Source organism: Alternaria rosae, assembly GCF_020736505.1.
Source record: "Alternaria rosae strain MPI-PUGE-AT-0040 chromosome Unknown BKA58scaffold_1, whole genome shotgun sequence".
NCBI lineage: Eukaryota > Fungi > Ascomycota > Dothideomycetes > Pleosporales > Pleosporaceae > Alternaria > Alternaria rosae.
In genome coordinates, this window is record NW_025763570.1 from 3,517,274 (window position 1) to 3,533,366 (window position 16,093).

Consider the following 16,093-nt stretch of genomic DNA (forward strand, 5'->3'; position numbering starts at 1 on the left):
AGGGTCTATGTCAAGCTGCACCTAACAAAATGGTTGCGAAAAGCACAGCTTGTCGGGCTTCTTGATTCATGGAACAGATTTGTTTTCGAATGCGTTCGACATGCAGAACACGGGCCTGGGCAGTACCTTGGCTGCAGAGTCGCAGGCCCTAGATGCGAAAAGAAAGCTGTCAGGCCATAATATGCAGGATGACGTTACACTTGATAATACTAATAGAAAGATGAATGGCGTGGAGCATCAAAAAAGTGTAACCTCCTAGTTCTGTAAAGATGACGGTGTGAAGTCTTAGGTCTCGATGCCGTGGCGGCCGGTGAGGAAAGGGAATGACGTAAGTTAGGCTCAACCTGACGCGATAGCATCGCGCGGCCTGGCCCAGCTCAAAAACTTCTTCCTCTCACACAACTACGGCATCCGATATCATTAATTCTAACTCAACAACAAGCGATATATTCTTGCGACTCCTGCAACTCAAGAGGGATCGGACGTGTGCAAGTCGCACCGCGTTGACGCGTGTGACGCGTAACAACCTCGGCAAAGGCGACGATTAGCTCACCAAACCTCTCAACCTCGACAACGCGACAATGGCCCCCACAGAGACGGCGCCTCTACTCCGCCAAGAATCCACAACATCGTATGCCCCAGACGAAGAACACGATGACGTCACGGCGACGCGAAACACATTTGCTCGCAATCTTGGTGCACTGGATGGGTTCGCGCTGCTGATAAGCATCGTCATCGGCTCGGGAGTGTTCTCATCGCCTGGGCCCATCGATGCGAACGTCCCATCACCTGGCGCTGGGCTTCTTGTATGGCTTGTTGGGGGAATTCTAGCATGGACAGGTGCTCTGACCATGGCGGAGCTTGGCACCGCCTTCCCTGGAGAAGGTGGAATTCAGCCGTATCTCACATATATATATGGCGACGTCTTCGGATACATGGCTGCTTGGTCTTGGGTCGTGGCAACCATGCCTGCTACCCTTGCGATCCTCAGTATTGTAGGTAATTCCTGGCTGTACGAAGTGCATGTGAGACATATACTGACTTCGTATGTCTACTTCAGGTATTTGTAGAGTCCATCTACTCCAGCTTGGGTGTGAACGAGCCAGATCCGCCTATCACACATAAATTGTTGTCTCTGCTCGTCCTACTGTGTGTAACGACGTTGAACTCCATAAGCACCAAGACAAGTACCCGGTTGTCTAGCTTCTTCGTTGCCATAAAGCTGTTTACCATTTCCCTCCTCATTGTATCTGGCTTAGTGGTCGTATTCGTCTTTCTTGGGAAGAGCAAGGACCTTGGAGGCCGCGATTGGCACCAAAACAATTGGTTCGCTCCAAGAGACACGGTACTACCCGACGGATCAAAGTTCGACTGGACGAAAGTGACTACGTGGGAGTCACTCGGCTTTTACAGTACAGCGTTGTATGGAGCCTTGTGGGCGTACTCTGGTTGGGACAAGGCCAACTATGTAGCAGCTGAGCTGCGTCAGCCCAGTCGCCAACTGCCGCTCTCCATCAACACCGCTATCCCTACAATCATAGTATGCTATGTTGCGGCTAACGCCGTCTACTACGTTCTTCTCCCTTGGGAGGTTGTATCAACAACAGACGCTGCTGCTGTAGTAAGTAGTTCAAACTCTTGTTCAATGCCTGTGTACTGACATGGTGTAGACGGCTGTTACCCACTTTCTTGGAAAGGGCGTAGCTTACTTCGCTACCGTGCTCATATGTCTTGTTATTGCAGGCTCTGCCCTCGGCAACTCCTTCGTAGCAGGACGTATGACTGTCGCAGCGGCCAACAACAACTGGTTTCCGCAAGTTCTCGGCACTGTCGGTCGTGTCGGTACCCTGAAGGTGACTAAACATGCCGATTCGAGCGAGGCAGCAGCCACGGCTATGGACGATGGAGAGTCGCCAATGTACGTAGACCAGTCACGTCCAACCATCCGCCACTAACACCTGCTAGCAACGCTCTCATACTCAACACTATTCTCTCGGCGGTATACATTCTTCTCGGAAACATGCGCATTTTACTGACTCTCAATGGCCTTGCTGAGTATGCTTTCTTCTTCCTCACGGTGCTCGGCGCAATTATATTACGATTTCGAGAGCCCGATCTACCTCGACCTGTGAAACCGTTCATTCTCATCCCCATACTATTTGCCATGATCAGTGGTTTCGTTGTAATCAGAGGCGCAGTATTCGCACCCATTCAAGCAGCGATCCTTGTAGGAATTTGGCTTTGCGGTCTTGTATTTTACTTCATCCGGCTGTGGGTACTAAAGAAGAGGGCTGGAAGATGAGGTGAAAGGAGTCTATCGGATATGTACATACTCCTGCATGCATACTCATTATAGCACTTCATGACGAGCAAATTCCATCGCGTCTCGCACATACCGCGTGTGCCTTTATTGCACTAATGGCAACAGGGGTACAGAATTCGTGTGGCTTTTCTAAGTTGCTACATGCACACTATCATATTTTAGCAAGTGGGTAGCATGCAATACAATGTATACTTCTACTTAGACCTTTGTTTGTAACATGCGACACAAATTGTAGCCACCCCCAGTGACGGAGGTTGACAGCTTGCGCCGTCATTCATCCGAACCCCGCCCGTCCCGAGGTAACTTATTAGCGCCACATCTGTACCTGCTGTACGCCGCAGCACTCGCCCAACATAATGATGGCCTTTATTGAGCATACGACATATTCCCACGTCAATCATACTTTGTTGTCGCTGCCATGGTCGTACGTCCCTACTTTACCGCTGACAAGGAGGTGCTGCCGTTCGAAAAGGTGATCGCACTTGAACGCATTGACAATTGGACATTCCGCTCCATCGTCAAAGCTTACTCACCGACTGGTGGTGAGAACGGTACGTATGGCGGTCACGTATTTGCGCAAGCTGCATGGGCCGCTGCGCAGACTGTCGATGAAGGATTCCTCATACATGTGAGCTGTAGCGACACCTTCTGCTCGAACCAAAACTGAACGAAATGTTAGAATATCACCGGATGGTTCGTACTAGGGGGCAAGCCAGATGAACACTACACCTATCGCGTGCGAAAGATTCGAGACGGTTACAATTATTGCACACGCAACGTGACCGTAAGTCAGGTTGCAGCCGACGGAGACATGTTTACATGTACCTGTTCCTTCAAACGGGAAGAGAGCTCACCCTTCGACATGCAAGAGTTTGTTGACTTGAAAGAAGTGTATCGCGACGCACTAGAAGGCAAAGAAGATGAGCCAATGGAGCATGCGGCGGCTCCAAGCAATGATTCTGAACATTTCCGGGAAACCTACCTTCCAGCTCATCCCGATCATTTCAATCCAATCGCCGGCTTGCACATCCGCAAGGCTGACATGTCGAAGTACAATCAGAGACGTCATCCGCTCGATCGTAAACAGCTGACCTTTTACACGCTACGCGGTGCACTTCCATTACCAACCGCACCATATCCGCCTCCCTCGGAATGCGACCAGAAGCTCACATTGACACGAGAGGCCAACATGCACGCCTGTGCACACTTGTACGCATCGGACCGTAACTCGCTATTCATTGTGCCAAACCATCTTGACCGGCCTCGGGGTTACAAACGCATGGCGTCTTTGTCTCACAGCGTCATCTTCCATGTCGGTATCAAGGACCTCGTTATGCCTAGTGAACCGCGGATCGACCACCCGAATGCCGACGCGACAATGTGGGAAGATGGCCCACTGCCACTCTGTAACCTGGAGGGGCACAAGGGCGGTGACAAGGACGGACGAAAATGGTTTATGCAAGAAGCGTGGCTAACTCGAGCTACGGGAGGTAGAGCGCTACATACTAGTCGTATGTGGGACTATGAGAGTGGCGTGCATATTGCGACGACCTTTCAGGATGGATTGATTAGGTTCAAGGAGGATGCAAAACTCTGAGATGGGGTGTAAGAATACGCCCGGAAAGTCTTGGTGTAGTCCGAATTATCCGAGGACTGGCAGTACAGACTTCAAATACTTTGTCATTTCGAAGAGCGAATAGCATAGATGCCGTTTCTTTCTTGGAGAAGGGGCTGCGTGCTATTAGAGGTGGAATAGCGAAGCAGATGCGGGCATTTTCTGTGGGTGAGCATGTTTAGCGTTAAACCACTCATCGTCAACCTTGTATCTGCTCTATACAGCTAGAGCAACGATGGGGCGTAATACGCCCGTCTCTAGCTTATGTTGCCCAAGAAGCGCGCAATAACTCAAGTTGCTGTCGGCGACTTCATTTAGGCCCCAGGGTGCATGTGAATGTCTCCGAATCCCGAGCCCCCAGCCCAAAAGAAACCCAGACACTTCTTAACGAACTCCAACTAAGAATCTTGTATCAATCCGGTCAAACAAGAAACTTCAAGATTTTCAGGCTTACTTCTCGTTACGCGCAATCTCGTCTACCCCCGCCCCGGCCACAATCCTTTGTTCTTGGTTTTTTCTTCAATCATAAGCCGTATATAAGCACCTTGCTGACCTGGTATCTAATACATAGTATCACTCGAGATACAACAGCGAGTATTCCATCATCATGAGCCAACCCAACGTTACCTCCAGCGATATGTTTGAGATGCTTGCATCGACTTATGAGGCTGCAACTGGGGGCTGCACCCGCGAAGTCGCCATGCACCTCATCGACATGTTGCCCGCGGTAGATTCCAACTCCGATGTGCTGGACAACGCATGCGGAAATGGTATCGCTGCGCAAGAGCTTTTGTATAGATACCCAGACACTCCACTCAAGGCAGCCTGTGTCGATAATGCGAAACCGATGGTCGATCTAGCACGCCGCGCCCTTCCAGCTACAATCTCCGCGGCAACTTTGTCCTTCGAGGTGATGGATGGAGTCAATCTGACATTCCCTGAGGAGACATTTACACACTCCATCACCAACATGGGCATCATGTTCTTCCCTGATGGAGAAAAAGGGGCAGCTGAGATCTATCGCACTCTCAAGCCAGGAGGCACCGCCGTCGTCACTACCTGGAAGTCTACAGGTCATATGGCTGTTGTACACGAAGCGCAGAAAGCCGTCAAGCCAGACGACCCCCTATTCCGCTGGCCTGTTGCGGATGAGTGGTTCGAAGCTTCGCATATGAAAAAGATCATGGAAGGCGCAGGATTCAAAGACGTTGAAGTGCACGAGAAGACAGTATATTATGCATCGAAGACTGTGGAGGAGACTTGCGGCTACATGCTTGGTATGTGGAAGAACATGGGACCGAAGTGGACCGATGACGAGAACGAGGAGTTCGCGAAGCAGTTGAATGTTGCTGGGAAGAAGGCAGCGGTGAAGATCCAGAGGCCGTTGAATGGGCAGAAGGGTGCGGATGTGGTCGAGGTAGAGGGTTTTCCTTGTGTCGCGCTTGTCGCTGTTGCGAAAAAGTGAGATGCACCAACATTTGAGTTGCGTTACGATAGCATGTTCAACTATATAAGCTATGCTGCTTTCAACAAGCCTTCTATACAACGATTCGCGTGCTGATTCGAGTTCTTCCTGACGTGATAAGACCCGAAGTGACTGCGCAAGCTCTACAACAGCGCAATATAGACGTGCACTATATGTAATTATAAACGAGGTCTTAATAGTATCCTGGTTGATATCAGAGTATAAAAAGCAAGGTGCCCCTCTATCTAGGTGGGGAAAGAGTGGGCGGGGCGGTACTAAAAGCTTGAACTTGGTAACCAGCGCTCCTAGGCACCCAAAACACCAAAAAAAAAGATCCTGGAGTATCTGACAATGCCAGACGAATGCTGAACAGAGTGGGACTCGAACCCACGCCACTTTCGTGACCAGGAAGTAATGTTAAGAGTAACCTTAACCTGGCGCCATAACCAGCCTGCGTTGTATGTTAGGAACAAGTTTGTGAGAGCGTGAATGAAGGAATGCTTACTCGGCCATCTGTCCCCTACAGGATAACTGTTTTCGATGGAGAAATTGCCAAAATATAATATTATATCGTGGTTCATTTGAGTAGTGGGGTGGGGGATGAGGGGTCAGAAAATTTTGCATCTGTGGACGGCGGGGTCGGCGACATCGGTAACAACACTGAAAGGCAGAATACGATCCATTAATCATGCAAGCGTAGTCTTTCACTTGATTGGATTGGTAATGCACTCTGTGTACAATCCAATTTTCATTTCATTCGCTTGCAAAACTTGGAACTTGGAACTTGAAACTTGGAACCATAACCTCGTAACCAACACACCCTACCTTTACAGCTTGCTCTTCAGACTCAGTTGCTCTGGTCGCCACATTTCATTCAGCAGACGCGTCGCATTAACCATCTCAGGCCTGCACTGATCCAGTGATGTGATGCCTAGCAAACGCATGCCCGTCTGCAGCTCATCTGCCAGGACTATTGCACGTTAGCATATCACCCTGACTGAAACATAACCAAACTTACTGTCAACGCATCTCTCAACGCCCTTCGACCCATACGCTCCAAGCGCATATAAGAAGGGTCTTCCTACGCCCACTGCTGTGGCACCCAGACACAATGCCTTTAACACATCGTTTCCATCTCTCAAACCGCCATCGAGGAAGATTTCCAGCTTCCCCAGCACTTCCGGACAGTACGTTCGAATCTCCAGCAGCGTCATGAGTGCACTCGGCGCGGTGTGCAACTGTCTGCCACCATGGTTGCTTAGCAGAATCCCATCACAGCCATAATCCATCGCAAGCTTCGCATCGTCCGCACACTGCACGCCCTTCAGCACGATCGGACCATCCCACTCCTTGCGGATCCACTCAAGATCCTCCCACGTCGTGTGTGGGCTCAGCTGACCTTGAACTGGCCGTCCGCCCATAGCGGGTGCGAAAGCGTTGTCGCCGCCAGTCTCCCATTCCGCTGTGCTTTCTTCTGCAAGACCGACTGCTAGCGCCTCTTCGGCCTGGAGATAGCGATCCGCTGTTCGCTTCCCAAGAATAGGCGTGTCCACTGTTATCCACAGTCCGTTATAGCCGCAGCGCTTGACGATGCGCATAAGCTCAATAGCCTTATTACGGTCGACAGGCATGTAATATTGGTAAAACAACTGCGTCGTGCTGCTGTTTCCAAGCCTCTGCTGCTCATCTATGTAGCTCTGCATGATCTGCTCACTACTTTTGGAACTTGCAGTACTGACGACTTTGTGGATGCCCTTGCGCACTGCGCCTCGGATCATTTCTGGCTCGGCAGCTTCGTGGATGGCGCCCATCGTTCCCATCGGCGAGATGTAGAATGGGTATGGCGAGCTATGTCCGAATATCTTGCGGCGCGTGTCAACATCGCCTACATTACGCATCACGCGCGGACGGAAATTGATGCGACCCCAATCATCGAGGTTGCCTCTGATCGATGCACCAGTGTTTGCAGAGCCGGAAGCGTAGACGTAGGATTTGTGTGGCAAAACCGCCTTTGCCGCTGCCTCAAAGTCGGTCGTGGAGACGCAAAGGCTCACATGTGGGATTTCCTTCGAGTTGGGATCGGTGTCAGACGGCTTCGTCGACTCTTCGCTCTTGATCTGGCGTAGCTGTCCAAACGTGTTGGGATCGAGAGGACCAAGGAACGCATCTTTGGGCAGATAATCATCTAGATAGCTCAACGGGTGGTATTTCTTGAACTCCTCTGTCGCATCCTGTCTGACATCAGCTCTTGAATTCGCTAGCCGCGCATCTGTACTCACCGACCCGGCATTCTTCAAGATGATCGGTGCGCCACCTGGGTGGTCCGACAGGAAGTTTGTCACGTCATACGCTTTTGAATCCAACACTATCCAGCAATCCTTCTTGCTGCTGTGCTTTGCTACTTCAGCTCCGTCAATCCGCGACATCATTGAGTCTTTGGTGATGCTCAGTACCAGTCGAGATATCGACTTATGGCTCGGCCAACCGCCGGCAAGGCAATAGAAATTGAGGGGAAGTCGCCGAATCGGGTATGCCGCGCCCCAAGATTCGGAAACAAGCCCGGCATCGCGGACGGGTCAGCTGCGGCCGAACGCCATCATGGAGACAAAGCAATCCATCGCCATTGTTGCCTCGATGCTTCATCCTCAGCTAATTAAATTTCACCTGGAGCTTTGTGGGTCTGGCAGCGGTGGCGTGTTGCGTTGATCGCCATTGCTTCGAACCTGTAATCTCCACGGCTCATCCTCGGCTTGTCACTTCTTGATGCCAGGACAGTTGGACGCACACCCAACATAGGCACATTTGGGATCACCTGCTTAGTCCGAAAGTGTCACAAGTTCTTCCGACAACTCAATGGATCGAGTGGTATCTATTGCGCTCGCAAAAAAGCTTCGTTCGTAAACATTGCTATTTATGTACATGATTTAAGAATGATCGGGACTTTTAAAGAATGTCAGAAACAAAAGAAAGAAAGCAGGGGCATACAGTCGTAAAGGAAGAGAAAGCAAAGCAAGGAAAGTCATCGTCACCAGGAAAACGAGTGTTGAAGACCACGTGGCTCATCGCTGGAAGGCTTGCGGAGCGAAGCAAAAAGTGCCAAAAGTTGAGCAGCTTCCATCCCACCTGTCTCTTGCCAAAATGTGGACGATGCAGTTTGCTGCATGGCGAGCTCGTAGCAAGTGTCGAGGAGAGCGTTCGTGTTCTCCGGTGCATCCTTGATCCTCACCTTCATCGCAATGGCCATAGCAAGGAAGACGTGGAAGCGCGCCATTGACATCGACGCGGAGACCTCGACCGCAGGTCGCTGAGGGTTTGGGTATACAGACTCGCAGAACCGAGAAAAGAGACCAGGAGAAATGGAGTAAGCTCTATAGTCAAGAGACTCGATGTGCTGTACGAATTCAGTCGTCAAAGTCTCCGCTTCGAAGCGACTAGGAAGTGGCGTAGTAGCTATTGCACGACTACGATCGGTAAAGCTTGATCGTGAAGAAGCTGGGCCAGGACTTTCAGTATGGCGGGCTGCGAAGATCCCCTGGCGCGGCAGTCGCGGCGCTGGAGCCAGGGGAAGGATGTCATCTTCGACTTCAGGAATTGGCGACATGGCTTGCTCGTTACTAGCCTGCGACAGGGAAGAGGTCGAAGTCTTGCGAGAGTGTGCCCGACTGCTAGTAGTACCCGGCTGTAACTGACTGCTACTTGCTTGAGCCATGAATTCCCATGATGGCGCCGTATGCGGTTCGATCGACGATGACATGGGTTTACTCATCGAGGGATATGCTGCACCGAATTGCGGTAGCGCGGAACCGGGTGGCATGGAATCGGGCGACGAGGCACGCGTGGTACCTAACCATAATGAAGGTACTGGTGAAGACGGCGTGGAGAAGTTGGGGAAAGGCTCACATTCATCTATAGCGATAGAGGGCATGCTGCCACTCCTAGCCGAGAAGGAACCGAGATCCAGGTCATCGGCTGTGAAGGTTGCCGGTATGGTCGTATCGAGGTTGAGGTGGGGCGCAGGTGCTTGCCAATCGAACGAAGTGGGTGTGCCAGCCATAAGGTTCTGGTCGATAGATTCCATTCCGTGCATGGGCGCATTGACGTGCCTGGCTAGCTGTGCCTCGAGCTGATGTATTCGTCCTTCCAGCGCTTCTCGATGTTCACTTGAGCGCATCAGAACACATCATGTGACCACGCGATGACGCGTCTAACCGGGTGGAGGCACTCACGATGCAACAACTTCTTTTGGTTTTTGTGTTCTCACGCATTGTATTGAAAACCGTTTACACGTCGAGCAAGGCGTCTCGCCATCGCATCGAATCTTCCTGCGTCGGCATCGCTCGCAAGCGTTGGAGACAGACTTTCGCCTGGGCTGCCAGTCTTTGACGGCACTGGGAGAGAAGCGAGCTGGACCTTCACCAGAAGGCAATGAAGCTTTTTCTCATTAGCAATATCACGGAGCGGTATAGGTGCCAAGCTTACTGAAGGGGCACATGCTGGAGGGTGATGTTGAGGATTCCGCGTCGGATACTGAGGCTTCCGAAGATTTGAGTGCGGATGGGGTCAATAAGCAGCTGACGATCGCAAGACGGAGGCGTGAGAAAGAAAGCCATGGCGGAGGACGAGATCTCTGTTTGTTTTACGTCCCGTTGCCTGTCGCGGTGACAGACTGAACGCGGTTGAATAATCGGGTAGACCTGCCCTGACGTTCCGCCGATACACTTTCCTGACACTCTGGCCCTCACCATGACTTGCAACGCGACCGCAAGGCTCCCTGCACGTCTCGACTCCTCATAGGTGCGGACGTGCGACGAGGCATGGTTATGCATGTCGCATCGACTTTCCCTGCGCTTTCGACCTTCTAGAAGAGCGTCTACCAGGCGGCGGGGCTAAAGAACGGGCAGGCGGCCGCACTCCGCTTCTGCAGCATAAGTGTCGCACAGCCCCCCCAAAATGCCCACCGGTAAATCCTTCGGGCACGTAAAAGAGCGGAATCCGCGGTGCATTTTCCGCTATCTTGTCACATCGCATTGTGAAGCACGGAGAATTATAGAATCTTGTCGACGGCTTCTCCTCAGAGCCATGATGGACCCTCTTGACCACAGAGTCCGGCTGTCAAAAGTCTCCGCGTCTGCCCAAGCAGATGACAACTGCCGAAATCTCGAAACAACGTTTTTCTTTCGTCGCATCAAGTCCTTGGCACACGGGAAGCTCACCATCAGATGAGTCGAGGGCGTCGTCGTAGGCGCCGTGCGGCATGGGTGACGCGTACTCAGTCAGCGCCTGGAACGTCGCATCAAGGACACTCCCATTGATGCTATCGCTATCGCATTGGACTATCTACAGGATCGGCGAGCAGTGCTATAGCCTGACTATACGCGACACAACGGACCGTCCGTCGATTGGACACCGGCGCCGATGATACCATCATCATCGATCGTCCAGCCCTCAGTGCCTACCCCGTGGTGCACGTAGAAGAGCATGTCAGGATCATACGTCTTCTTGATCTGCTGAAGCCTAGGGTAATTCGAGCCCCAGAAAGATTGCTGCCATTTGGGCTCGGCGATGTCGGCCTCATTTCCATACGCGCCGCCAGTGGGCGACACCTCACGAAGAGGAGCCATGACCTGAGTTGTGAGCTTTTCGACGGCAGCCTGCCATCCCGCAGCGGTTTCTTCAGCGACCGAATTGATGATGACCATCTGGCTCTCTTCATCTCGGAATGCAGGATTGACGGAGTTGATATCCCTGTTTTCTTGATCGGCGGGGCGCTGGTGGTACATGTTGATCATCATGGCATTTTCGACAGCGTTCTGGACGGCGGCGAAGGTCTGGTCACGGATCTCGGACGTCTTCCAATTGTCTGATGTGACCAAACGATTAGCCGGAATACCTGTGGCACCACCAATGTAATAATTGAACGTGCCGAACGTGGCCTGATACGCCGGGTAGAAGCTGTCATAGTGAGTCGTATTGGCGTTCAGCTCAATACCGAGGGCAGCGCACTTCTCGTAAAACGGGTTGATCAAAGCCTTATACTCCTCGACTGTCTTATCAGTGGCGAAGAACGGACCCATAGACCACATATAGGTACCCGGCGCGAGCTTCATAACCGAAAAATAGGAGTACGTCTTAGCCCTGTTGTAAACGGGAATGTTGTCGAAGAAGAACCTGAAAGCCTCCCAGAATTTCTCGGCAGTAACGTTCTCGGACGTCATTATGGTCCAGGAAGAGGTGGTCACCGGAACTTTGCGATGGACTTTGACGACAGCCGAAGTAATGACCCCAAAGGTACCGCCACCGCCGCCGAGCATAGCCCAATACAGGTCGCCGTTGACCTCTGGAGTAACGGTAACGAAGCGGCCACTGGCAAGGACGACTTCAAGAGCAATGATCTGATCCGAGCCGACACCGAACAGTTGCATGAGAGGCGAATGACCACCGCCTGTGGAGTACCCGCCAAACACGCCGACCGTGGGGCAGATACCAGCAACGGCAGAGACACCATACTTGTCGGCAGCCTCGTATAGCTCAAAGCCCTGAACAGCAGCTCCAACTTTGAAGACAGGACCTTTGTACGTGGGGCTCTCGTAGTCTTCAACATACTTGATTTCCTTCAAGCCATGAGTCCAGATGCTAAGCGCACCTTTTCCAACCGAGCGACCATTGTAGTCGTGACCAGTGTTTCTAATGACCAGGCGAAGGTTGAGGTTGCGCGCGAGGTTCACAGCCAACTGGATTTGTGCCACATTGCTGACTTTTACAGCATACTCTGAGTAGCCGCCCTGGGTGCAAGTACCGTTCGCGAAGTCGCCTGATGCAGGAAGTGGACATGTCATCCCGTAATACAGAGGGTTCATCAAGGCTCCGTTATCGTTGTAGCTACATCTGTCAGCTATCGCATGGGTGGTACGGTCAATCCAACATACTACAATTCCTCTGCATCGAAGTTTTTGACCAGAGTCGCGCACTTGGCAGCGTCGTAATTATCATACTCAGAATCCTTATAACAAGGCGAAGCGATGGGAACGATCTTCTCCAGAGCACCGCCGAGCAATTTGTCAAAGACATCCCATTCCGCCTTGTTCGGATACGAGTCATCTCCAGGCATCGTCTTGCAACGAAGCGCTCTGCGAGCACGACGCGTCCGCATCGAGAGCGTTGAGTTTACGCTATCCTCAAACTCAACAAGTGAGGCATAGTCTGCGAAATCGGGATTCTGTTGAAGTGCAGCCACAACATTGTCTGTTAACTGGATCGTCTCGCTATCAAAAAGAGGAAGGTTTGCAGGCGTGACAGTCGCAGCGAGTGTTTCGACGGCCGGGGAAACAGCAAGCGACGCACTCTGTGCTGATGCAAAGGCGGCACAGGCCAAAGAAAGAGTGAAAAACTTGGCCAGCATCTTGGCTGGTGGAAAGTTCAAAGAGCGACGAGCGACCAGACAATCTGACAGCTCATGGCAAACTATATAATTACGCAGCGTGCGTAGGATCTCGACCCAGGCGTGCATGCAGCGGCCAACGAACCCATTCTGTCGAACGACCGCTTACCGATCTTTCGGATACAGATACGTCTCAACATGGGAAAGCAGCATAGAGGAAGAAGCATTTCCAAGGGTCTGCACCAGTCGGATGGAGGATAATGGCAGGGATACATCTTCGTCTAGAACGTCCAACGGGCGGACGGGTAAACAAGTGCCGGGGTTGGTACTTCGCATGAGACCCTCTTCGCCAGCATGTATTGACCTTCCTTTTCTAACACATGTGCGAGCTGTACCTTGTGCTCTTTGGCCTTGCATCCAGCCTACGGGAAGAGTTATTTTCTGCTCTTCATGCAGGGTCTAATTTACGCTTGCTCCGCGGATTCGATGTGATTACACGACCTGACCTATGCTATCGTCAAGCATGTGGGGCTGCACATGCAGGAACCTAACATCCTAACCATCATAAGACCTCCCCACATACAGACAAAAACAGTTCGTTGTACCAACCCAGTAATGGGATAATATTACAGACTAGCGACTAATTAACTACTACACATCATTGCTCTATGCCAAGCAACTGTCGAGGGTATAAACCAAAACAAGAAAGCAAAATGAAGTCATCCAGTATCTTCCACCATGGCACCTTCGCCTATCTACCGCTTGAGACCTTCTCTATCCAACATCCCAAGCGTCCACCTCGTAGTCATAGTCTACCACTTCTCGCCGCGATCAGCATAAGCCGAGCAATCTAACGCGGGAATGCTGAAGCCGTAGCCATCAGTCCTGCCCTCGCGATCTTGGTTGCTGATCTCCACCCTAAGCGTAACATCCAGTCCATACGGTCCGCAAAGGCCTGATGGGTTGATACCACCAGCAGCTGGGTGCTGAGTGCCGGCCTTCTCCTCTCCGAGATGGAAACCCAGACGCATATTGTCTTTCTTGCCAGGGGCAGCGGAGATCTTGGACGCGGCGGTGTTGTTCGTGTTGATGGAGGGCGCTGAGCCGGGAGGTACACCGAGGGTGGAGGGAGTGGGGATCGCGGATTCGCAGATGATGGCGTAGTTGCGCGAAGGCATTGTTGCGTGGTTTGCGGCGGAGGTCTTGGGTTCGATCTTTCCGTCCTTGCCGTCGCCCTCGATCTGGGCGGTGGAGCTGCCGTTTGTCGCATTGACGCCACCAGGGAGAGCTGGGTCGCGGTCAAAGATCTCGAGAAGCGTCTCGTCGGTCTCCTTGTCGAGGTGATGGATCTTGTTTCGGCGGGCCAGCAAGTTCGCGACAGCTTGCGGTGGGGGCTTGTTGGTGATGGCGGAACTAATGATGTTGGGCATGTAGCGGTGGTCAGCTTCTGCGGGAATTTGGTGTGTCTTGGGGTTGGTGTAGAAACGACCAATGGCTCCAAGATGTACATCTCCACCAAGAATGGTGACACGGGCGGAGAACTTCTTGGAGAATGCCTGCAGGCTGTGGACGAGGTTGCGACGCTCCTCCTTGTGCTGACGCGCGGTGTAGTGGTCGTCCAAGTCATCGAGCAAATCAACTTTGCCATCGAACTGGTTAAAGAAACCTCCAGCGAAGCCAAAGCGCTTGTTCAAAAACTTGATGGGTGCGATCAAGGGTGACTGCAGAATGTTCTCGAGCCAGATCAAGCGAGGGTAGGCGATGGGTACACCGAGCAGCAAGATCATGTGCTTAAGTTCTGGGTTTGCGGTGAATTCGGCGTCTAGACGATCGAAGAGCATCTTGTAGGTCTCGGGGTAGTTGACTTGATGCCTCGTACGCTCTGTTCGCGCATCAATACCAGCAAAGGCAATGCGTGCGCCGAGCTGGCAGTAGATGCTGCGACTGCGTTCCTCGACATATGGGCCGGGCTTCGAGCCGATAAGGTATGATGGGTCGCCCTCATCGTTGGTCATAACGAAAGTGCTATCCACCTGCACCGGATCGGCGGGAGTTGTGCCTTGTCCTTGGCCTGTTACATCGGTCGTCTGGGGCGCGTCGGTCGTGAAGGTACTCTTTGGAGGAGCAAGGTGGTGCTGGAAGAGGAGGTAGTACTTATGCGCAACACCACCAATGCCTCTGAAGACAGCGCAGTTCATGAAATGGTCGGTGTAGGAGCCAAAGCCATCGATGATGTCGTGGTCGTCCCAGATGTTGACCTGAGGAATCTGGCTGTTGGCAGTGGAGAAGGGCTTGTGACCATACCATTTGACGTAGTTGTTGTAATAGTACTCGTCGCAATCGGCACGCATCTGCTGGCCGAAGGGGAACTCGCGTCGCTTATGAGGGCTATGTATGTCGGTCCATGGCTTGAGGGGTCCGTCGACTCGCACTCCATCGTTGTAGATCTGGTCACCTCCTCCAATCATGACGTGGAAAGGTCGCTGCTCGTGCATGCGGAGGACATCATTCCACAAAACAGGTCCGGACCAGACGTCCATGTCGGTGCCAACACTGAAGCCGTTGCAAGAATGGAACATGATGCGCATCGACTGGGTGATTGAGGGCACGACGAAGTTCTGGGGCTTCTCCTCCTTCATCGTGTCGGTGTATCTGAGGTTCTGGATCTCGTAACGCCATCTTGATTCGAATGGCTGCATAGGAGCATCGATCCTGAAGCGCCAGAAAGCCCTCTTACTATCCTCGTATAGCTTTTCTCCGTGGAACTCGCGCGCTTCCACGCTGAACCTCACGTCACCCATGTTCTTGTCGACCGCACCAGCTGGGAAAAGTGTAAGCTGGGGGTTTGGCTGTGCCTCATTCGGGTTCTGTTGTCCGGGCGTGGCGACGATGAGGACACTGCCGTGCCAGACAGGCTGCCCGCCTTGCTGGTTGCTTGTACGTCGGTAGTTGAGGAGCGGTCCCATGATGACATCCACTGCACCCGAGGTGCTGATGACTTGAGGACCCGCGCCAATGCCTGTCACACCACTGGGGTCCTCATGTTGTTGGTATTCAGCGGCCATGGTGGTCGTCGGTCGCGAGGGATGTTCGATAGCGAGAGGTTTGGGGGAGTATATGCGCAGACGCGTCTAAGATGTCTATGATCCTGCGCTCCAGTCAGTCTATTGACTCAATTGGGCCAGAGCAAAGACGTACAATGGCAATGCGCTCAGGGTCCAAGAGTTGGCTTCAGGTGCAGATGCGATGCGCGCTGCTGATAAATACCGCGTTCCTGTCGCGACGAAAACAATTACACACCCTTATGAAGCG

General features: G+C 52.3%; 7 protein-coding genes across 7 annotated transcripts; 3 read left to right on the top strand and 4 right to left on the bottom strand.

Moving 5' to 3' along the window:
- Positions 1 to 397: 397 nt before the first annotated feature.
- On the top strand, positions 398 to 2,523 carry BKA58DRAFT_373637 (solute carrier family 7 protein). Its single transcript, XM_046169244.1, has 4 exons — positions 398 to 995; positions 1,061 to 1,621; positions 1,671 to 1,918; positions 1,966 to 2,523. The coding sequence occupies exons 1-4, from the start codon at positions 582 to 584 to the stop codon at positions 2,300 to 2,302; spliced, it is 1,560 nt and encodes a 519-aa protein (XP_046031516.1). The 5' UTR covers positions 398 to 581; the 3' UTR covers positions 2,303 to 2,523.
- An 8-nt stretch (positions 2,524 to 2,531) lies between these two features.
- On the top strand, positions 2,532 to 4,244 carry BKA58DRAFT_329494 (thioesterase-like superfamily-domain-containing protein). Its single transcript, XM_046168137.1, has 2 exons — positions 2,532 to 2,951; positions 3,003 to 4,244. The coding sequence occupies exons 1-2, from the start codon at positions 2,742 to 2,744 to the stop codon at positions 3,918 to 3,920; spliced, it is 1,128 nt and encodes a 375-aa protein (XP_046031517.1). The 5' UTR covers positions 2,532 to 2,741; the 3' UTR covers positions 3,921 to 4,244.
- Positions 4,245 to 4,288: 44 nt separating this feature from the next.
- Positions 4,289 to 5,804, top strand: BKA58DRAFT_373639 (S-adenosyl-L-methionine-dependent methyltransferase). Its single transcript, XM_046169245.1, has one exon. The coding sequence runs from the start codon at positions 4,546 to 4,548 to the stop codon at positions 5,401 to 5,403; it is 858 nt and encodes a 285-aa protein (XP_046031518.1). The 5' UTR covers positions 4,289 to 4,545; the 3' UTR covers positions 5,404 to 5,804.
- Positions 5,805 to 6,073: 269 nt separating this feature from the next.
- On the bottom strand, positions 6,074 to 7,964 carry BKA58DRAFT_373642 (L-lactate dehydrogenase). The gene is made up of 3 exons (XM_046169246.1): positions 7,683 to 7,964; positions 6,422 to 7,634; positions 6,074 to 6,373 (listed from the first exon to the last, which is right to left on the bottom strand). The coding sequence occupies exons 1-3, from the start codon at positions 7,830 to 7,832 to the stop codon at positions 6,231 to 6,233; spliced, it is 1,506 nt and encodes a 501-aa protein (XP_046031519.1). The 5' UTR covers positions 7,833 to 7,964; the 3' UTR covers positions 6,074 to 6,230.
- Positions 7,965 to 10,299, bottom strand: BKA58DRAFT_464569 (uncharacterized protein). Its single transcript, XM_046174916.1, has 3 exons — positions 9,883 to 10,299; positions 9,630 to 9,834; positions 7,965 to 9,563 (listed from the first exon to the last, which is right to left on the bottom strand). Exons 1-3 carry the CDS (start codon positions 9,893 to 9,895, stop codon positions 8,429 to 8,431), a joined length of 1,353 nt encoding a protein of 450 aa, XP_046031520.1. The 5' UTR covers positions 9,896 to 10,299; the 3' UTR covers positions 7,965 to 8,428.
- A 67-nt stretch (positions 10,300 to 10,366) lies between these two features.
- BKA58DRAFT_464570 (uncharacterized protein) lies at positions 10,367 to 12,802 on the bottom strand (the record flags this gene model as incomplete). Its single annotated transcript, XM_046174917.1, has 2 exons — positions 10,367 to 12,282; positions 12,330 to 12,802. The coding sequence occupies 2 exons, from the start codon at positions 12,800 to 12,802 to the stop codon at positions 10,773 to 10,775; spliced, it is 1,983 nt and encodes a 660-aa protein (XP_046031521.1). The 3' UTR covers positions 10,367 to 10,772.
- Positions 12,803 to 13,418: 616 nt separating this feature from the next.
- On the bottom strand, positions 13,419 to 16,051 carry BKA58DRAFT_22480 (uncharacterized protein). Its single transcript, XM_046166328.1, has 2 exons — positions 15,980 to 16,051; positions 13,419 to 15,929 (listed from the first exon to the last, which is right to left on the bottom strand). Exon 2 carries the CDS (start codon positions 15,844 to 15,846, stop codon positions 13,594 to 13,596), a length of 2,253 nt encoding a protein of 750 aa, XP_046031522.1. The 5' UTR covers positions 15,847 to 15,929; positions 15,980 to 16,051; the 3' UTR covers positions 13,419 to 13,593.
- Between the last annotated feature and the right edge of the window lie 42 nt (positions 16,052 to 16,093).